The sequence below is a fragment of the Rousettus aegyptiacus genome, unplaced genomic scaffold (assembly GCF_014176215.1).
Source record: "Rousettus aegyptiacus isolate mRouAeg1 unplaced genomic scaffold, mRouAeg1.p scaffold_m13_p_16, whole genome shotgun sequence".
NCBI lineage: Eukaryota > Metazoa > Chordata > Mammalia > Chiroptera > Pteropodidae > Rousettus > Rousettus aegyptiacus.
In genome coordinates, this window is record NW_023416291.1 from 26,729,121 (window position 1) to 26,752,222 (window position 23,102).

General features: G+C 31.6%; 1 protein-coding gene across 6 annotated transcripts in view; it reads left to right on the forward strand.

The window, feature by feature from the left end:
* The window catches only part of NEK1 (NIMA related kinase 1), a 125,366-nt gene that overhangs the window by 15,742 nt on the left and 86,522 nt on the right, over positions 1-23,102 (forward strand). For all 6 annotated transcript variants that reach the window (XM_036233608.1, XM_036233609.1, XM_016148191.2 and 3 more), the window contains exons 5-11: positions 6,439-6,522; positions 9,209-9,276; positions 9,403-9,489; positions 12,200-12,254; positions 14,331-14,531; positions 18,798-18,858; positions 22,366-22,517. In XM_036233608.1, the coding sequence (XP_036089501.1) occupies positions 6,439-6,522; positions 9,209-9,276; positions 9,403-9,489; positions 12,200-12,254; positions 14,331-14,531; positions 18,798-18,858; positions 22,366-22,517 (708 nt within the window). The remainder of the gene's footprint in view (positions 1-6,438; positions 6,523-9,208; positions 9,277-9,402; positions 9,490-12,199; positions 12,255-14,330; positions 14,532-18,797; positions 18,859-22,365; positions 22,518-23,102) is intronic.

The following is a 23,102-nucleotide window of genomic DNA, read 5'->3' on the forward strand; positions in this document are numbered from 1 at the left end:
GTCTACCATTCTTTAAAGCTCAGCTCCAGTTTAAACTTCTGTGTTCTTTTCCTTCTCTAAATTGCATTTCTTATTATCACCCTTTCTTAATTTTAATTGGGTGCTTTAACTTCGGGGAATGGAGGGAACACTGTGCCAAGAGTGTTTTAATTGTTGTCTCTTTTAATTCTGATAACTCCTCCCCCACAAATTAGTGTATTTTTTTCTATTTAATAGGTAAAAAACCTAACAGAGGTTAAGTAACTGTCCCCAAATCATATAGTCAGTGTTTGAACTTACTTCTGCCTCATGCCAAAGTTTATAAAATTTTCTTTTACAAACATAAATTAATTGTAAAATTATTAAGAAGTTCAGAAAGTCTTTCATTTGGTGTATTCTACCAGAATTTCTTTTTCATACTTGGACATGTACATGTCATTATTGAGAAACACACGTTCAGAAATGGAACATTATACATACCATTCTCTTTCTTGCTTTTGTCACTTAAAAATTATTTCGGTTATCTTTACATATTAGTCGATATAGATCAGATATATTAGTTTTAATAGCTGCATTAGATTTCATTCCAGCAAAGCCTTTGCTTTTCCTTTCTTTTTACTCTTTTATCTTCACACTCTATTTCCATTTCCCTCCCCTCCATAGGCCATTATTCCAGTGTCTTTGATGAATATCTCTGTGTATTTTTGAAAAATGGCATCAGTTTTGTATACATGTATTTTTAAGTGCATATTTATTGTATAATAGCTTATTTAGTTTTACTCTTTTCTCTAAGTGCTATGTTTCTGATCCATCCATTTTGCTATGTGTACATATGTTGCTTCTAACTGCTATATGATGCTGCAGTGTATTTATACAAGTCTATACTTATTTTTCCTGCATCATGTACCCTTCTTAGCATATTCCAAATAATTTCACATCAGAATTATTTTTCCAACTGCGTCATAATTTACTGTAGAGTAGAGCTTTTACTTGTGTCATATCAGGTTACTTAGGAAACTTGTATCTAGGGTAGACACCAAGGTTGGCACAACTAACCAGTTGATTGGTAATACCGTGCAAGTGGGGACTTTTAGGTTCTTAGCAGTAACTTGAAATCTGGTAAGGTGAGATCTTGAGTTTTATTTTAATTAAGTACTGTTAAGTATTGTAATGTTATAACTCTCAAATTTTCCATAATTAAGCCTACTAGACAGGGCACAGAACTTGGAGTAAAAAAAAAAATTTGAATTTGAGTTCTTGTTCTACTTGTCAGCTTAGTAATTGTCATGTTAACCAAGTCTTCCACTGTAGCTCTTATAGCAGTGTTGAGCTAATTAATACATATAGTGGGAGGTAACTTGAAATTTTATTTTTTCTAAATTTAGGATCTAAACTTGGGAAGGTGAAAATCTAAAGAGTTGCCAGAGATTTGCTCACTAGATTAAATTACAGCAAAGTAAAAATACTTTAAAATAAATGTAGATGGAGAGGATTCTGGGAATATAGCAGAGTAGGAAGCACTAGGACTCCATCTTCCTGCCAACACAACAATTACAGTGGCAGAATCTGTGTAATGTAACTGTTTTGGATCTCCAGTCTTTTGAAGGCTTGTAGCTTCCAGGGGAAGGCTTGGATAATAAATCATGGTTAAGTTCAGTTAATTTCAGCCCTTAGCTCTATAGCAGCAGCTACCCATCCCTCAAGTCCCAATGCAGCCAGCCACGTGTGCTTTCCTATGGCAGCTTGCATGCACCTCATGGGAACCAAGGTGGGCAAAAAGGTCCCCGTCCTCCAAATATCAGGGATTTGTGCTCTGATCTGTACTCCAATTATTGAGCTATTTCTGATTTCTGAAGTAAAGATAGAGAGCTAGGCACTCATTCTTGTTGCACTTTCACCTCATTGTAACCAGACCCATCCCTCTGGCTAAAGGAACTTCTAGGAGATTTAAAGGGCCAGTACCCCTTTATTTCTTGCTTTGTTCCTTTCTTTTCCATACATTATCTAAGACATTCAAAAGCAACCACATATACAAGGGAAATTAGAAAGTCATCATGCATACCCAGGGAAAGATTTAGGGTTAGAAAAGACCTGAAAAGATTTTAAGTTTATACTCAGACTGATCCTCAGCTCAGAGCCAGCATACAACAATTCAAACAAACAAAAAGCACTGAAAAAAAGAAAACAAAACAGCAAACCCTGAGGAAGGAGGAGAAACTACTTTCAATAGTTACCACATTGTTAGATTCAGATGACTAATTTTCAACAACAGAAAAAATCCCAAGGCATACAAGAGACAGGAAAGTATGGCCCATCTAAAGGAAAAAAAATAGAGCCTGTCCCTGAAAAAGACCTGATGATCATCTACTGGACAATGACTTAAAACAACTGTCCTAAAAATACTCTAAGAACTAAAAAAACACATGGAGAGAGTCAAGAAAAACAATGTATGAATAAAATGGAAATGTCAATAAAGAGAAAGCCTAAAAAGAAACCAGAAAGAAATTCTTGAGGTATAAAGTACAATAACTAAAATGAAAAATTCATTTGAGGAACTCAATGAATTGGCGAAAAAGCTGATAGTGGTAATTATTGAATCTGAAGAGGAGAAAAAAAAAAGATGGAACAAAAGTGAGCAGACCGTAAGGGACCTATGAACCATCAGCTAATAGACCAAGATATGCATTGTGGGAATCCCAGAAGGAGAGGAGAGAGAGAATGGGGCAGAGAGAATATTTGAAAAATGTTTGAAAACTTCCGTTCCCAAATTTATTGAAAGACGTGAATATAAACATCCAGAAAGCTTAACAAACTCCATATGGGTTGATCTCAGAGACTCACACCAAGACATAATTAAACTTGAAAGGCAAAGACAGAGAATCTAAGAAACAGGAAGTAAAATGGTAATTTCCAGGCTCCAGGGAGGAAGGGGGAATGTAGAATTCTTGTTTAATAGGTATAGAGTTTTAGTTTTGCAAGACGAAGAGTTCTGAAGTTGGATAGATTGTGATGGTTACACAATAATACGAATGTGTTTAATGACACCTAAGTATACACTTATAAACGGTTAAAATGGTAAATTTGGTGTTATGGGTTTTACTACAACTAAAAACTTGAAAAAATATACATGAATGTTATATAATTATAAGAATTCTTAGCTCTTTCATAAAGCAGAGGATATTATAATGGAATATCTGCTTTCTGGGCAAATTACACAGAAGGTATATAGTAAGTCAAATTTTATCTTTTTTTAGATACTCTAAGCAATTTATTGTTCTCAGAGAAAGCCAAGTTCTGGTTTTTTTAATTAATATTTATCAGTAAAAGTTTCTCAAGCTCTTTTATTCTTCTGAATGACAACCAATTAAAACAATATTTTTTGGTAAAATTTTGAAACATTTCATTGTACAAAGGAACCTGAGTTTTGGAGTATTGTTTTGGTGCTCTAAGGCATTTTGAGCAGTAAAAATAAGATGTACACACACAACTGTAATTCAGACAAATGTATAAGTATTACCATATGGTGTTTGGTTGGACTGGCTCAACATTTCTGAACACTTGAATTTGAAAGCCTTTTGAGAAAGGGAATGCCGTTATCCCAACAGTATTTTGTAAAAATTATGAACTAATGTATACAAGGAATAAAAAGGAAAGATTAGAAGCAGGGTTATAATTTAAGAATCTTCCCTTTCTCCTAATACCAACTCCAAGTAATCAAACCCTATTGTAATGATTCTGTATTGGGATGGACGGGGAATGGAGGTTTAGCGTTTCTACTTGTACAAGTTGTGATTTCCTTAGCTTTATTTATACCTTCCATCAAAACTTAGCTTTGGAGTCACGTATGTCCAACTTTATTTATTACTTCTTGACTCACCTCTGTGCTTCTTAAACACTCTGGTTAACTTACTTATCTTCCCCAATAACCTTTGCTAGGGGTTGGCAAACAGTGACCTATAGGCTGAAATCAGTCTATTGTTTGTTTTGTAAACAAAATTTTATTAAAACAGTTATATTTATTTGTTTGCATGTAATATGTGGCTGCTTTTATATTACAGTGGCAAAGTTGAGTTGAGACAGAGACCATCTGGCCTGCAAATCCTAAAATATTTACTTTGCAGAATAAATTTGCTGACTCATGTTCTGTGAGCTCTTTTCTTTACATTTTTGTCTATTCCTGTACCTATCCAGGTACATCATTGCTGCTGAATACTTTTTTTGTCAAATTATAAAGGAGTATAGGTATGGGAAATATGATAACCAAAAAACCTATCTATATGCTCTCTCAGTGTAAAGTTTGTTATATGTATTATTTATTACTCATATTACACATTGTTATTATAGGTATTTGTTTATTTTTTACCACTGTATGAACTCCTTAAGGTCATAACCATATTTCACTTTTCTACTTGTAGTGCCTTATGTGAATGTGGAAAGGAACTTAAAAATTTGTGTAGTCCTTAGTAATATATTGAACTGAACTGAGAGGCTTGCTTTTTTAAGAAAATAAATTTTTAAATATTAATTTTAAGTTATTTTAATTCAATATTCTTTAGAAAAAATACTGAAGAGATAAGAATAAAAAGTAAAGCTTGTTACTTACCTTTCATTCTGTTTTCTGAAAAATTTCCTCCCTGAAGTAAACGTTGTTAACTGGTAGCTATCCTTCTATATTTCCTTTATTCTTTCTTTCTAAAACACACCATATACTCATATATAATTATATAGAGTTCAGGTATGTAATATACATAAACATATACTTAAAAAAATAGGAGTATGCTATACATTCCATTCTACGACTTTCTTTTTTTTCACTTAACAGTGTACATAGAAGTACTTCATTCTTTTCAGTGGCTGCCTAGTATCTCTAGTACAGTGATACCACAGTATATTTAATCAAACCTCTTGATGGACATTTAGGTTATGTTTTTTTGCTCTGACGAACAGTGCTGAGGTACACATCCTTGTATACATCTTTTTGTATTTGTGATAGTAAATCTGTGAGATAAATTGGAAATTGCAGTTTGCTCTTTCAAATGGTAAGTGAATTTAAAATTATTACATATTTTGCAAAATGACTATAATTAACTTTTCACAAATAGGGTATGTGTAGGCTGATTTCCCACATTCTGGCCAACATTGTTTATTATTTTGTTTTTGTCAAGTTAAAATGGTATCTTGGTTTAATTATTAATTTTTTAATTTGGAAGAAGATCAGTATTTTATATATGTGTTCACTGGCTTTTTTTCCTCTCTGTCATTTGCCTTTCCAGCCTTTTGTCCACTTCTCATTTTGGCTGCCATTATTTTTCTTTATGATTTGGGGGAACTTTTGCACGTTAAAGAATTAACAATCTATCAATTGTGTTGCAGATATTTTCTCAAATTATTATTAAACTTTATATTTTGTCATGCAGATGTTTTAACTTTTATAGAGTAAACTTTGTCAGTTTTGTTTCCTGTGACTTGTGGATTTTCTGTTATGTTTTTAAAGTCCCGCTTCAATAAAAAATTATTGAATATTAACCCACATTTTCTTTCACTATTGTATAGTTTAATTTTTATGTTTCAAAATGCTGTCTACTTTGAATTCTTTTTATTCTGTTTTTGTCCTGTTTTTTAGTTAAATTTATTGAGGTGACATTGGCTAATAAAATTGTATAGGTTTCAAATGTATGTACAGTTCAGTAATATGTCATGTATATTGCATTGTGTGTTCACTGCCCAAAGTTAAATTTCCTTCCATTACCATATGTTTGACCCCCCTTACCCTTATCTATCTTCCCGGCCTTCCCCTGTGGTAACCACTAAAACTGTTGTCTGTGTCTGAGTTTTTGTCTTGTTCATTTGTTGCTTTCTGTTTTATATCCCCTATGTGAGTGAAACCATATGGTTCTCAACTTTTTCTGTGTGACCTATTTCTCTTGGTATTAGGACTGAGGAAAAAATGAAGCCTTTTTACTTTCAAGTAGCCAGCTCCAGAGTGTGTTTATACATGGTTAATGTGGGGAGAGAAAAAACTCAAGGGAAGTCATCCAAATTTCCAGCCTGATTTTTTTTCTTCTTAAGATTTTTATTTATGTTTTAAAAAGCATTATAGAAAAAAGATATGTTTAAAAAGAAAGAAGTCACCCACCATCATACTATCATAAAATATAAATTATTTCCATTTTTCACTCGTCTTTGAAAATTTCTTAACATATTTATTGTGATTTATGAGAGGATGCTACAGTAGCAGTCTCTTACATTTTAAAGTTAGTATGTGCATATGTGTCATTTGCTTGAATAGCTATGTAATGTTAGTGACTACAAATTAAAAATAAATTATAGCATAAGTTTTCTTTAAGGATTTATTTCCCTTCCGCCCCAGATATTCATGAATCCTTTAGTAGTCAAGGAAAGAGTACTGTGAAGTGTAAATTTTAAAAGACATGACAAATCTGATTTTTTCCCCCCTAGATTTTGGACTGGTTTGTGCAGATATGTTTGGCCCTGAAACATGTACATGATAGAAAAATTCTTCACCGAGACATAAAATCCCAGGTACGTTTAGTCTAAATGGATATGGACATGGAACTGGAATTTTTGATCTCAGTCTAATCTACATCAGATTATCTGTTTTCTCCCTTCACTGTTCTCCTTTCACTATAATCCTAGAAGTCTTCATCAGCATCTTGCCTTAGATCTCCTGCCTATTTCCTGTATCTTCCTCTTCATTTACTTTCTCATTATAACAGAAAATATCCAAAAAATGGAAGTGTAGAACTTATACTTTTTAGGATTTTGCATGTTGGAAGATGACTGTATACCATTCTCTTACTTTAATGATACTTTGGATATAAATTTCTAGGTATGGAATCTTGAAGATACAGCTAATCTGTCCTTTGGCTTCTAGTGTTGCTGTTTAGGAATTTAAAGCCATTATGATTTCTTATCCTCGTTTCCTCACTCTGGAAGATTTTAGGATCTTTTCTCTGGTCCCATTGTTCTGAAATTTTAGTGTTGTGTATTGGTGAGGTTCAGTTTTTATTCATTATGTTGTATACTTTTGATCTGAGAATGTATATTTCCTCAGGAATGTTTTGGACAATGGTTAGCTATATTTTTTAAAATATTATCTCTTTCTCTGTCTTCATGATTGTCTTTTAGATTTTTTTCTGGACATGTGATGGAGGTGCTTAATCTATCCCTTCAAGTATCTTATTTTTTTCATATTTTATCTCTTCATCTCTGTTTACATTCTAGGTGAATTCCTCGACCTACCTTCCAGTTAGCTAAATCCCTTTTTAATTTTGTACAAACTAGGGCTTGTCTCATCTAGTTTTTGTTATAATGATTTTTTCTCTTTAAGACTTTTATGGATTTTCACATCTATTCTTGTTTCTGATTGTTTCTTATTTCATAATGTCTTGTTCTTTTTAAATGGATATCTGTTCCTTCATTTATCTCTTTGCAATTTCTAAACATCTTTTAAGTTTTTGTTGGACCGATTTATAAAATTCTATCTGGAGTGAGTTTTTGTTTTGATGATTTTTTGGCTGCGTTTCTTTTCATTATATTTATTCATAAGTATGTTTTGTCTCTATAACTCACTCATCTTTGCATAGAGGTTTCATAGTTGTTTCACTTATGCTCTCTCAGTTCCCAGAGTGAGGAGTGCCAAGGAAGTTCATTTCCTTGTGTCATGGCCGAGGGTCTGTCTCTTACCTCAGGCCTGAAGCTTCTTACATAGCCTAATAGTCTCAGGGTAGTGGGAAGAAGAGGAACTCTCCCCCAGCCCCCTTCCAGCTACTCCCGTTTCACCCCATTTCACCCTATCGCTGTCAACCCCACTTTGTGTCGTCTTTGATTGTGAGCATGTGCCTGATTCAGGTCTCCTGGCTAATATGGGGTTTAATTCATGTTTGTTCCACAAACCCCCGGCTTCACTGTTTCATAGAGTATTGGAGTTGTGTATTTATAAATGCAAAGTAATTGGATAAATTATTGGAAATTTAAAAAAAAATTAAATCTTCATCTTGCTGTTTTATTTATTTTGTATTTTTGGATGGTACCCAGGGATCGCTGTTTTTTTTTTTGTTTTTTTTTTTTTTTTATGGAAGTATAATTGGCATATAGTATCCTATTAGTTTCAGATGTACATCATAGTGATTCGATATATACATTATGAAATGGTCACGATAAATCTAGTTACCATCTATCACTACAAAGTTTTACATATTACTATGTTCCCTATGCTGTGTAATACATCCCTTTGACTTAACTGATTTTATAACTGTAAGTTTGTACCTCTTAATTCCCTTTCACCTATTTTGCCTGTCCTTCAACTCATCCCCACCATTATTGGAAAATTTTAATATTGTTACATTTAGGCTAATTAGAATTTTTAGGCAGTTTTTTTTTTTTTTTTGATGGAGGAGGAGGTCTAGATTCATTTTTAAAAAGCTTTATTGAGATATATTTCACAAACCATAAAATGCATCCATTTAAAGTTCAATAATTATTATATTCACCAAGTTGTGAAACCATCATCACTCTCAAATTTCAGAACATTTTTTATCACTCCAGAAAGAAACCCTGTACCTATTAGCAGTCACTCCACATTCCCCCTCCACCTACATTTTGGAAACCACTAAAATACTTTCTGTCTTTATGGGTTTGCCTATTCCGGACATGTTATATAAATGAAATCATCTAATATGTGCCTTTGCCTGTTTTAAAATTAAGTTATTTGTTTTTTGATGTTGTTGAGGTGTAAGAGTTGTTTATTCTAGATACAAATTCCTTGTCAGATATGTGATTTGCAAATATTTCCTCCAACTCTGTGGGCTGTCTATTCACTTTTTTGATGGTGTCCTTTGATGCAGAGTAGTTTTTAATTTTGATGAAATCCATTTTATTTATCTTTTTTTTTTTTTTTTTTGCTTGTGCTTTTGGTGTCTTATCTAAGAAATCTCTGCCTAACCCTAAGGCATGAAGATTTACTTCTATATTTTCCACTAGGAATTTTATAGTTTTAGTTCTTATATTTAGGTCTAGGAACCATTTTGAGTTTATTTTTATGTATGGTATGAGATAGGAGTTTACATTCATTCTTTTGCATGTGGATATTCAGTTATCTCAGTTATCCAATTATTTTTTTTCAACTGGATACATTTTTTTATGAAAAAAGTTGCTGACTCAGAACTGAACTATAATAATAATTCTGTTTTTTTTTCCTCTCTTACAGAACATATTTTTAACTAAAGATGGGACAATACAACTTGGAGATTTTGGAATTGCTAGAGTTCTTAATAGGTAACATATCCATTGTAAACTTTATTTTGATATATCTTTAGTGAAATTTTAATTCATGATGATGTATATGTGATAATTTATATCTTTAAGTATTTTAAACTTCTCCAATAATTCTTTTTCTTCCAGTACTGTAGAACTGGCTCGAACCTGCATAGGGACCCCATACTACTTGTCACCTGAGATCTGTGAAAACAAACCTTACAACAATAAAAGGTATTTAAAATGATGTTCATTACATATATATTTTCTTTAAATCTTTCTATTATATTTATTAGCCTTCAGGATATTATTCTAAAATCAATAATATACAGATGTAAACATATGTATATAAATATATATATATACACACACACTTTAGTATACGATAAGGAGAATTATGAAGAGGCTATTTTACTGTCTTGCTAAAAAAATTATAGAAAGAATCACTTTATTATTTAAATTATATTCGGAAATAGACTGCTTTCTTCTGTCATTCTCTTTGTAACTTCCTACTGAATTATAATAGTTATTTTTTTAACTTTTTTTTGTTGTTGTTCCTGGCACTATTTTGTATGCTTTCTGTGTATTAACACTTAATCTTTACAATGACCTTGTGAGTTTTATGTATTAATCATAAGCAATTGTTCCTCCTTTCCTTACAAGGAAATCAAATGCAGAGAAAGGTAAACTACCTTCAAAGTCCCAGGCATTTGGCTTCCAACTCCAAAATTCTAATTACTGAGCTATATACTGTGGTGGGAAGAAGAATTCTGCCACTGGATTCCAATTATCTTTTATTTTCTCTCACTCTTTCTAATAGAAAAGTACCAACCAGAAAACAATGGACTTAATTTCGAAAGCACTCATAGAAGATAAAAGGAAGACAGTGGTAATTGGCAGTAATGCCTGTACTCAGGATTGTTATGTATCCCTTTCCCATCCTCACACTCCCTTTTTTTTTTCAGATGGGGAGGAAACTGTATTTTATACTTGAGCAATAGAAACTGATCATCCTAACAATATATTTTTAAATTTATATTACAGTGATTATTATTAGTGGATATTCTAAAGGATGATAGCATTTTCTTTGAACTAAAGTAATTTTACATATTAATATTCTGATAATAAGTCAACTATAAAATATATCATTCTTTAAATTAGGAATGGATTTAATCATCTTTTAAAGAATTTTATATACAATTTTTGTGGGAAAAACACTTTTGAAATGTAACAGATGAGCACAATTATACTTTGAAATTCATATTTTTTTAATAGGATCATTAGCTTAATGTTTTTGTTTGTACTGTTTAATTTGTAACATGTCAGGTTACTAGAAAGCTTAATTATATTTACATTCTTTTCCCAGCTGAATCTTAAAATTAAATAAATTTTTGGAGTTACAAGTTTATATTTGTAGGTATTTGTTAGAGTTTGGTAGGGTTAAGATAACCTTAGGATCTTTTTAAAGTAATTATTTATTTTTCAATTATAGTTAATATACAATAGTATGTTAGTTTCAGATGTAACATATGATTAGACATTTATATTACTTATGACGCGATCACTCCAGTAAATCTAGTACCCATCTGGTACTGTACATAGTTATTACAATATTGACTATAGTCCCTGTGCTATACTTTACATCCCAATGGCTGTTTTGTAACTAACTACCAGTTCGTACTTCTTAATCCTTTCCCTTATCACCCATCTCTCCAACTGTCCCCCACTCCCCGTCTGGCAACCATCAAGATGTTCTTTTATCTATGAGTTTGTCTTGTTTGTTCATTTTTTTTTTAGATTCCACATATAAGTGAAATTATGTGATATTTGTCTTTCTCTGTCTGACTTATTTCACTTAGAATAATCCTCTTTAGGTCCAAGAAACCCAAAACTCTGATTTGAGAAGACATATGTATCCATGTGTTAATTGTAGCATTATTTACAATAGCTAAGATATGGAAGCAACCTACTGTCCATTAGTAGATGAATGGATGAAGAAGATGTGGTGTGTGTATATATATATTTGATGTGGAAAATGCTTTAAAAATTTAATGGATGAGCATCATCAATTATACTTTGAAATTCATATTTTTTAAAATGTATTTTAACATTTTATTAATAGCATCATTAGCTTAATGTTTTTGTTCCTATTGTTTAATTTATAATATGTACAAGTTACTAGATAGTTTAACTACATTTTTATTTTTTCCCAGCTGAATCTTGAAATTAATGATTTCATTACATATAATGGAATACTACTGAGCCATAAAAAAGAATTAAATCTTGCCATCTGAAACAACATGGATAACCCTAAGATTTCAATAATGAAATAAGTTCAGCTTTCAGGAGCAGTGGTTTATGCTTTTGTTGACTTCTAAGGACCACTATAACTCTGAACTATGAGTTTCTTTTTCCTTTTTAAAAATAGGGGTAGTTTTTCTTATTATAAAAATATCTGTTTCAGATAGAAGAGATCATATGCAAAGGAGATAGTGTAACTAGGCCTTTAAATTAGAATCAGTGTTCTTACCTGATATTTCAGTTGGCTGTTACAGGTTTGAAACAACTTTAGTGAATCAACATTTTCATGTTTTTAAAGTAGTATTTTTCTTTTATATATTATTAAAAATTATGGCATTTTGCAAATAAGTGAATACAGTAGTTTGAGTTTTGTGAGAACAGCATCTCTATGAAATTTGCTGATTCTGTTTTTTAAAATATTAAATTTCCTTAATGAAACTTTAAAATATTAGGGCAACCATTTCTTTTCTAATCTGAGATAGCTATTTTTGTTATTTGTTTATGACATTTTAAGTTTTAAAGGACATGTTTTATGGATCACATAATTTTGCAAAGCATTTTCATGCAGGTATTGTTTCCTTTAAATGAAAAAAATTTCAGTAAAATCTGATACTTACAAAAAATTTTTTGTTCTCTTTTCTAGTGACATTTGGGCTCTTGGATGTGTCCTTTATGAGATGTGCACACTTAAACATGCAGTATGTAGACATTTCTGAAATATTTTAAAAATTACATCAAAAAGTGATTATAATATTTCTATTTTTAAAAAAAATCATGTCACCTTTTAAACAACCTTCTTGCAGTAGAAATTCTTCTGTCAATTTTTAAATTTCTTCTAAGAAGTATAAATTTAAATTGACTTCCCTTAATATGTATGCATATATTACATATGCATCTTACATGTTTGTTATAATACAGATATCATACTTTTTTCAGAAAATTATTTCTAAAGACAAATAAATTTGCTAGCTTTTAAATGTTAAGTTCATATATTAATTTGAAATTCTAGCTTACTAAATTTTATTAGTTTCATTTTAGCAATTTTTCTAAAAACACCCAAATTATTTTGAGTTTGGAACTGAGATTATCTAAGGAACCTTTTTCAACATATTTATCAAGGGATTTTATCAATTTAAATGCTCTTCAATTTTAATTTTCACTTTTGAAACTCTTTTGAGATGGCATATACACCAAAAAGGGGCAGTTCTTGTCCTAAATAGGTTGAATTTTAATCATATTCCATTTTGGAATTTGGAATTTGCATTTTAAAAATTTGTACCCCCCCCCATTGATTAAACAATAGTATTTTCATTACAGAAAATGTACATAAAAATATAAAGAAGTGAATAAATATCAAGAGTAATTCTTTCAACCAGTAATTACTACTTGTAATATTTTGTCATCTTCTAGGATTTCTGCTAGAATAATTTATAAAACAAGTTTTGCTATTTTTGTTTTCCTCAAAAGTTTAATTATATTTTACAAGCAGTTTTATGGTTGGTTTCTTATTGCCTGATATTATTTGGGGGGTATTTTCCTTTGTTGTGTTTTTTTCATGTTTGTATACTCTCTTACTGTATTGTATTAGATTTTTTTCTTCTTAAGGAAAAATATATAGACTGCCAAATTGACATGGGATGGTAGTTATAATATCTGTATTTGAGGAAATTGGTCAATTTTTCTGTGACACAATTATCTTAGGTCTAAATCAGTGTATTTTTTTAAAAATCTTTTCATTTGCTTTGAACTGTCACTGTTGCTTCTGTATTTTTTAAATGTTTACCCTAAGTGGACATGCGAAGTAATTCACTAACCTTTACTTAGGAAGAGTTTGCCAGTTGACAAATAAATGAAAATTCTTTATAGTGTAACATATCTTTCTTTGTTTAAGATTCTTTCTTAAGTACTTAGCTATTTCTATAGCAGTTGACTTGAATTCAGATTTTAATAACTTGAGTGACATATTTTAAATGTGCTAAGAGAATTTAACATTTAACAGAACTCTTTTATAATTGGAATAATCACTAATGCTTAATTATACCAGGACTTATTCTGTGTATTAAGAACATGTTGATAATGTACAACTGTTCTATACTGTTTTAGTTATGTCAAAGCTTAATTTTGCTTATTTTCAAATTGAAATATTTAGATTTTAAACTGCCCCACGTTTTTTGTTGTCATTGTTGTTTTTATTTCAGTTAGAGTTTATAGTGTGTTTAATTATAAAATATACAGTATACTCATTTATATATTCTCCTTTGGACTACTTGCCACATTGTTGATTCTGTGGCTTTTGGGAGCATCACACACTTAATAATAATAATAATAATAAGCAGCAATGTTTAAAAGGAAAGTAATTAGCACTTTTATTTATTATATTTTCCCCAAATACTTTTAGTTCTGTAGTTAATTCCTTGTTCTAGTTATACAACAGGGCACAAGAAAGCAGGTTTTAAATAAAGGCCACCAAGTTTGTTTTACCATCTTCTTATTGTCATGTTTTTGTAAAATCTTTAATTAATACCTATATCTCATCTTTTAATATTTTGAATACATAAAAATTTTATAGCAAGTTATAACATATTATGAGGACTGATACTGTGTTTTAAATATGTTTAGGTGAGCCTCTCTCTTGAGAACATGCTGATTAAAATATTTGGAAGAGAATTGTATTTCTCTTCTATATTGATAAAAGAACCATATCTCATTGTTGATATTCCCATTTTCAATTTATGTTTGTTAATTTATATGTTAATTTATTTTCTGGATTTTAGTTTGAAGCTGGCAATATGAAAAATCTGGTACTGAAGATAATATCCGGGTCTTTTCCACCTGTGTCTTTGCATTATTCTTATGATCTCCGCAGTTTACTCTCTCAGTTATTTAAAAGAAATCCTAGGGATAGACCATCCGTCAACTCCATATTGGAGAAAGGTTTTATAGCCAAACGCATTGAAAAGTTTCTCTCACCTCAGGTATGTTTTTTTACTTTAGAATTAAAATTGAACAGTAGAGTTATGATGCTTAACTAGGATATCACTCCTGTTTTGAGGAAAGCCCTTCAGAACTTTGGGGAATGAAGTGCTCTTTTTAAATTATTGAGTCATCTTTCTTTCCATTCGTGTATAACTCTTCCCCTTCCTATTTGCTTTCTAGTTGTGAATCTGTTGGAGGAAAACCATTACAACTGTGTCTCTTTAGTAGTCAATTCTTAACTTTTGTTACTTCTGATCACCAAATGTATGGTGGCTTTTTCCCACACAGGTAATTTTGTGACACCAGCTGGGTGTCTTACAACTTAATTCAGTTCTGACACTATACCTGGAGATAGCATCAAATCCCTCAGTCCCACAAGACTGCCTCCACTTCAGAAGCCATTGACATTCCAGGATGTCACTTTTGCTTTAGACCGACCAGCTTTAAATCAAAGTTTCCCACAGCTCCCTCCTCGGGTTCAATTAATTTGCTAGAGCAACTCACAGAATTCAGAGAAACATTTACTTATATTTACCAGTTTAGGTAAGGATGTTATAAAGAATACAGATGAAGATGAAGAGGTACATAGGGCAAAGTTCAGAAGGGTCCCAAGTGCAGGAACTTCTGTGGAACTGGGGTGCACCACCACCTGTCATGTTTATTGACCCAGGAGCTCTCTGAGCCCATTCCTTTGGGTTTTTTATGGAGGCATAATTAATTAAATTAATGGCCCTTAGTGATTGATTTGACCTCTAGCCCTTTTTCTCTCCTGGAGGGGAAGGGAATGGGACTAAAAGTTCTAGCCCTCTAATTACCTTGTTACTCTCTCTGGCAATGAGCCTCCATCCTTAGGGATATTCCAGAGTCACTTTATTAATATAAATTCAGGTATATTTTAGAAACTATATGTTAGGAATACAATGAAGATCAAATATATATTTCTTATTATAAGTCACAATAACACAGAATCATTCCTCTGTCTCTTGGGTTTCTTTCGTTTTCTAATTTTTTTATTATAAAAAATATATAATGTAAAACTTATCTGAACTATGTTTAAGTATATAGTTCAGTGGTATTAAATATGTTCATCATGCTGTACAAACATCATCACCATCCATCCTTATAACTCTTCATCTTGTAGAGCAAACCAAACTGTATACCAATTAACTAATAACTATCCATCCTCCCACACATAGTGGCAATCACCTTCCTATCTTCTCAGGTTTCTAACTGTAAAATTTTTAAACCTTTCTGTGCTCTGCTTTCCTCACCTGTGAACAATGAGGTTATAAACATAACTCCATCATGAACCTGTTGTGGAATTAAAAGTGATAATGCGTGTAAAGTGCTTCATGACTAGCACATAATGTGTTCAGTATATTCAATATGTAGAATATTATCAATATGTTACTTTAATATAAATATAATTTTATATTTTTAAGTATATTCTGTTTTATAGAAAATGATTAGAAACTATTGTTCTCTGGGCATTTTTATATATAATTGCTGACTCGTTATTTTTCCTGTTGTACTTGCATATAGGTGCATAATAAATGTTAAGTTGGATTGAATTTTAATTTGACAGAACTTATAAAAAATCTATATCAAATCAATTAGCATAAACTGTATAAATATTATCACCTGAAACTGGAATTATTTTCCATTACATGTTTTGCATGGTCTTTGTTAGTTTAAGTAATCACTATTAAACTCTTCTTGCAATCATACATCTAGCAAAATCATAGTTTTATTACTTTTATATGCTTGTGAGAGGAGATGGGAGTGTCATATACCTTCTGGCTTAACAGAACATCTATTTAAACAAATAGTCTTCAGAAACAGAAATGTGTATTTAACTGTTACTACCAGGAGAACACATTAATAAGCAAGGAAGTCGATTAAAAGTCAAGGGTTAAAATTTACTCGTATAGGACATAGCAACAATCTCTGAAACACTGGTGTCTTATTTGTAAGATTTCTTTGTTGTAAATAACATTTTCAAAGACAGTTTCATGATGCAATATGTTATTGTTTTTTGACAACTACTAAAGGAGAAAGAATGACTTAATTTTGCTGAGATTCCTTTAGCCCTATACCAGCAGTTAGGACATACCATTGTCTGAAGGCCGAAGCACTGGAATTCGAGTAGCCAGCCATGATAGAAAATTGTCAAGCCTGATATATGCAGTACTTATGGAAAGGAAAAAGAGCAGACTACAATTATTAACAAATGGGGTATTCAACATTACATGTTTAGTACATACATAGCCCCTTGTTGCTATTTCAGCACCACTTAGATTTCCTTCTTCACAAAAACCTTTATCTTTTGTTCTTAAGATTTATTTTCTGCTCCATAATCATGCACCACTTAACAGTGGGAGTATGCTTTGAGAGATTCACTGTTAGGCAATTTCATCATATTGTGAACATTGTAGAGTACACTTCCACAAACCTAGATGGTATAGCCTACTACTCACCTAGTGTGTATGGTAAATCACTGTCCGTAGTTGGCTGAAACAAATGTAATGTGACACACCACTTGTTATCACTTGTTCAGTATTTTATGAGAAAGTTTGTGATACACTTTTTAAAGCTTTAACTTTGAAACAATTTATGAGTTTTATTTCAACATCTGACCTATTATTTTTAGTGTCACTATAATTTTTATTCCCCTAATCCTCAGTGCTGTCAGCCAAGGTTAATAGGGCTTAGTTCTCAATCTTGCACACTCTGGAAACTTCTCCCTGGATGTGACTTGACAACTCATGAATAAGCTCTGATTCATTAGGAATATAGGTGCTGTCCAATAGAACTTCGTGTAATGATGCAGTGTTTTATATCTGCATGGCCCAAATTGTAGCCACTAACCACATGTGGTTATTGAGAACTTAAAATATAGCTGGTGTGACTAAAGAGCTGAATTTTAAATTATATTATTTAAATTTTTAATTCAAGTAGCTAGATATAGGTGGCATAGGGATTCCAGAATCTTTTTGGATTCTATACGCTGTACCTCTCAATTCATATTTGCATTCCCACAGGGGAAAAGTAAGACTCACATTTAAACAGTGGAAGAAATTACCCAATATGGAGCAAGCTAGAGATCATAAAACACTCATTTTCTTCCATGAAAAAGAAAGGGGAGAAATGCAGATGTTCAGAAGAGAAAATGCTTTGACACAGTTGCTCTGAATTGCTTGTGAACTAGATTTTCACTTACATTTATCTTATGGTTCAATGGTTCTTAAACTTTAACATACATAAAACTCACTTGGAAGGTACTGCTGGTTACCACCACTACAGTTTCTATTTTAGTAATTCTTAGGTGGAGTCTGAGAATTTGCATATTTAATACTTTTCTGGTGATGCTGATTCTTCTCGTATGCGACTTTGAGAACTGCTCTAGAGGACTTCTTGATGGGAAGGGTGACCAACTCCGTCATATGTATTTTTGTTTGTTTTTGTGTTTGTTTGTTTGTTTGTTTTTTGCCTGCTGGAGCTTCTGGTCCACTGCCACTGTGGAAGTATTCTCTCCACTGTGGAAAAATTCTCTTGCCTTTCACACCCAGTATGAAAGAAAATAGGCTTCAATTGAGTTAAATCTTCATTAGCGTTATAGTTTTGTACTGAAAGAAAAAATACGTAGTGAGTAGGGAGAGAAAATTACTTGCACAAAATACTTGTTTCTTGCTTCTGAAAATATGTTCATAAATATTGGAGAATTGGTATAGTTTTAGTAATAGTTAAAAGAGACACTTGCTAAATTACCTAAGAATATGCAAATATTTAATAATATGTTTATAATTATATAATGATAAGAGTGAAAACTCATTGAAGATGCTAAAAAGATTCAGAGTAAAGTTGAAATAACTGAGACGTTAATCTGAGAAAGCGTTAGTGAACTGATTCTTTATCAGTTTTGAAGTGAATGAAAGATATGGAATATAGAGATTATTCTGGGTAGGAGGCAGGCCTGTTAAATTGCTGAGGTAGAACAGGCAACCAGTGTGTGGGGGCCTTTGTGGTACATTAGATTAATTTGAGAAGAATGCTTGTTTGAGGTCATAAATATAAATTGGTAAGATTGGGAGGGAGTTAGGACTAGAGGAGTTGAGTAAATGTATTATTTGGATTTAATTAGTATAGTTTATTTGGCAGCGTAATTGTGACTGAAAAAGGAAAAAATGTATTCTGATTAATGGGTAAGTTTTCTATTTTGGAAATTTAACATCTTTTCTAACTTTTTTTTCCTCTTTCAATCAAAGCTTATTGCAGAAGAATTTTGTCTAAAAACATTTTCCAAGTTTGGACCACAACTTATACCAGGTAAATGAAATTTAATGAGCCTTTTCACCTGTTTGCCATAATCAATTTATTTATTATACTAATAATATGTATTATACTAGAGGTATATGTAGATAATAAATTTGGATAATTGTACATAAAATTAACTTAGAAGAAATGCACATTTAAATTATGATATATGACAGAATATAACATGTTCTGATAAATTAAAATTTTCCATTTTTTTGTCTGCCTTATTTAAATGAAATCTTTCTTGAAATCTATATCAAATGCTTAGGTGGTATTCTGAAAACATTGTCTTAGAATGTTATATCTTAAGTGTATATTTTTGTGTAAAACATTTTTCTTTGAGAAATACTTTATATTCTATAATTTAAAAAAATAAATTAACGCGAAGTTAGCTATATTACCAAGGATAATTGTCTTTTAAATATGGCCCTCAAGAGTAGAATATTTATAGGATTGTGTATGTATATCCATATACTATATGTATGTATATGCATATATTTGTGTGAAAGAGAGATTATGTTATTTCTACATAGAATGATTTCAGAATGGATTTTAAAAATCAGTGGAAATTATTCGAGATTTGAGAAGTATATCATTTTTCAAACTGTTTTTTGCACGTTCTACTCCATTTTGAGTTTGAGTAAATAAAAATAAAATATCATAAAACTGAGTCCGTATAAGCTGGAAGTGGTGTGGCAGTGCATTCTCAGGAAGGCCAGCTACACTTAGATTTTCTTTAAGATTCTTAAACTCGTCCTCTCAGTGGGCAGAGACTATCAGTGTCTGAGAAATCAATTCGCTGTAAACAAAATTCACAAGACAGACACTCGACGGAATCAGCATGTCTCTCTTGACAAAGTCAAGGCTCATGAGAAGTCATTTCTTTTTTTCTTTTTTTTAATTTAATATTACTTTTTTTGGTGACATTGGTTAAAGAAATCCAGTAAGTTTCAGGTGTACAATTTAACAGGAAGGCATATATATTTTGCATTGTGTGTTCCTGTCCCGTAGTTAGATTTCTTTCTGTCACCACATATTTGACCCCTTTTATCCCATCTGCCTCCCTTTTCCACCCTCCCTCTCATCCTCTGGTAACCACTAGTCTATTGTCCATGTCCATGAGTCTCTGTTTGTTTATCCTGTTCCTTTGTTGCTTTTAGGTTTATATCCCACATATAAGTGATATCATGTGATTTTCAACTTTTTCTGTCTGGCTTATGTTGCTTAGCATGATTATCTCGATTTCAATCTAGTTGTTGCAAATGGCTGTATTTCATCTCTTCTTATGGCTGAGTAATATTGGATTGTATATATGTACCACAGCTTCTTTAGCCAATCATCTATCGTAGACACTTTTGTTGCTTCCATGTCCTGACCACTGTGAATAGTGCTGCTATGAATATTGGTGTGCAAATATCTTTTCAAATATGGGTTTTCAAGTCTTTGGGATAAATACCCAGGAGAGAGATTGCTGGATCATACGGTAGATCAATTCTTAGTTTTCTGAGGAACCTCCATACTATTTTCCATAGTGGCTGTACTAAATTACAGTCCCACCAGCACCAGCAGTCATTCCTTAATTAAAAGCCTCATTGTCATAAATGCCAGAAATACCCCATCTCAGCACATTCTTTTCACACAAGTAAGCCTATCTAGGAATTAGAAAGTTATTTTGCTGTAAGAGGAGTCGAATGAGTGAAATGTTTAATAGCATGTGGCTAAATAGGAGTTGTATTAATGATTGGCCTATAAATATTTTATGGGCTCTTACTCTCTATATTATGCTTATCCTACTGGTAGCCTTTTTTCTGAGCATGAGAAATATTCAAAATCAGATAAGTAATTCTCCCTCTTTAGAAAGTCAGTGGGAACTATTTATATGTCTCCTATTCATTTTTATACTTTTGTGCCTCTTGCCCCTTTTTTGGCCTACAGTGTTTCTTTGTTATGTTAACACATGTAGCCAGATCACAATGTTGTGACTTTGTATGTCTGCATTCTGGATTTGTCTTATAGTTTAACTCTCAAAGAGAATTTTTTCCCCACATTTCCTTGTTCCTGTCAGGATACTGTTGGAGTATATGTTCAGAAAACCTTACCCCAAAATACTGTATCTCATATCTTCAAATTATGAATCTCTAAATTGCCAATCAAATGGATAATATTATTTTTATTTTTATATGAGTTTACTAAATTTATGAATATTGTGTGTTCATTATAAGAATTAAAAAAATAAAAATAACCTCTAATCTTAACATATACTGTTATATTTGTATTTTCTTTCTGTGATAACACATGTGCAGTGATTGAAAATTGGGATTGCATTATAAGCAAAAGTTTCTTTCTTTTAATTCATATATTATATGATGATCATTTTCTAATACAACCAAATATTCTTTGAAGAACTGGGTTTAATAATAGTATTTAATTGTGAACTACCAGTTATTTTTTCATTTCCCCCTTCTAAAAAAAATCAAAACAAAACAAAGAATACTTGTTGGAAGAGATGGATTTAAATTGATTTAATTTATAAAATCCTGAGATCATTGCTGGAAGAGGCAGAAAGAAGTTTCTACTTCGACTGTGGGTCAGTTTGGGCAGAGAGGCACCTTAGCAGATGTGGAGAATAGTTAGAGGAAAGAGGATTTTGATAAGAATTGATGTAGATTATACTCTTCCTTTATTATCTTTGAGAGGTGTAAATAGCATACTTTTAATTACTTTAACTGTTTGTTCTTGAATTTATCATTTTTCTGATACAGAACCTTGTCTAGGTAGGCTTCAGTAAGAGTTTAATACATAATGCTACATGGTTTATCCTTGTCTATAAATTTTTGTTTCTCTGATTAGTCTTTAAAATCAGTCCATGAACATTGTTCTTGATATAGATTGCCCTCCAGAAAGTTTGACCAGTTTGTATTCCCACCAGGAATATCTAAAGGTACCTATTTCATGGGATCTTTAGCTATAACAGTTGTTCTAAGATATTCGCCCTTTAATAGGTCTGTAGGTATAGGTGTTCAGAATGTATATGAAGAAAATATTAAGTTGCTCATAGTGATGGAATTAACATTTAACAGTTATTCTTGAAGTTTATGTTCTGATTTTACAAGTAATTTCTAAAACAATTTTTTTAAATTTATTTTTTACAGCTTTATTGAGATGTAATGAACATACCATTCAATTTACCCATTTAAAGTCAGTACTTTCAAGTATATTCGCAGATATGTGCAATGATGACACACAGTCAGTTTTAGGGTAGTGCTTTTATATCATGACAGATATTAACATCTTATAGGACTGTGGCTTTTGCTTCTTTGAAGAAGTGTCTTTAGTGTAAAATAATTATAGTGAAGGCATTGACATGTGCTAAGAAGTGAATCAGATGTTGAATGAAAAGTTTCAAACTAAATGCTGTTAACGATTATGAAAATGAAAAATTGCTATCTTGAAGAATTTTGAAATTAAAGATTTAGGATAAAGAATTCTGGAAGAAATTCTTTTTATCTTTTCATATAGCTAAAAGACCAGCTTCAGGACAAAGCCTGGCTTCTGTTGTGTCTGCTCAGAAAATTACAAAGCCCGCTGCTAAATATGGAGTGCCTTTAGCATATAAGAAATATGGAGATAAAAAATTGCATGAAAAGAAACCACTCCAAAAACTTAAACAGGTATGATTATGTAACAAACTCTTATTAGTAAGAAATTCAATTCTGATCTTATTTTATTGCAGCTCAATTTAGTTATTGGTATGATTTTTATTTAGTTACTAAAGAACATTGCTGTTCTCTGCTGTCAGTCTTCTAAAACTAAGAAGCCTTAACATTAAGTAGATATATTAAGTAAAGTAGTTGGTGCTACAAAAAGAAAGTGATACTATAAATGAAATCATTTTTTAACAGCCTAAGAAGAATGATTTTTGTACATAAAACAAGTGAATATCTGTTACATTTAATAAAAACCTGGGAAAATTTTGTATTTGAGAATTTATAATCAAATAAATATATCCACAGAGCTTTCTCTCTTATATAGTATGTTATCAACAGAAGCCCTTGTATTCTAAACTTCTAGAGATTGTCCTCACTTTTTTTGTTCTAGAACTTGGCTTATCGCTGAACACACTGTTGTGGACCTCTTAACTTGTGACTATTTTCTTTCTAATCCCTTAATACTGCTGAGCCTTGGGTAGGATGAGGCAGATGTTTTCCTTACTTCTCATTGCCAGACTCTTCCCTGTTTCCTAACTCACCCCCTCA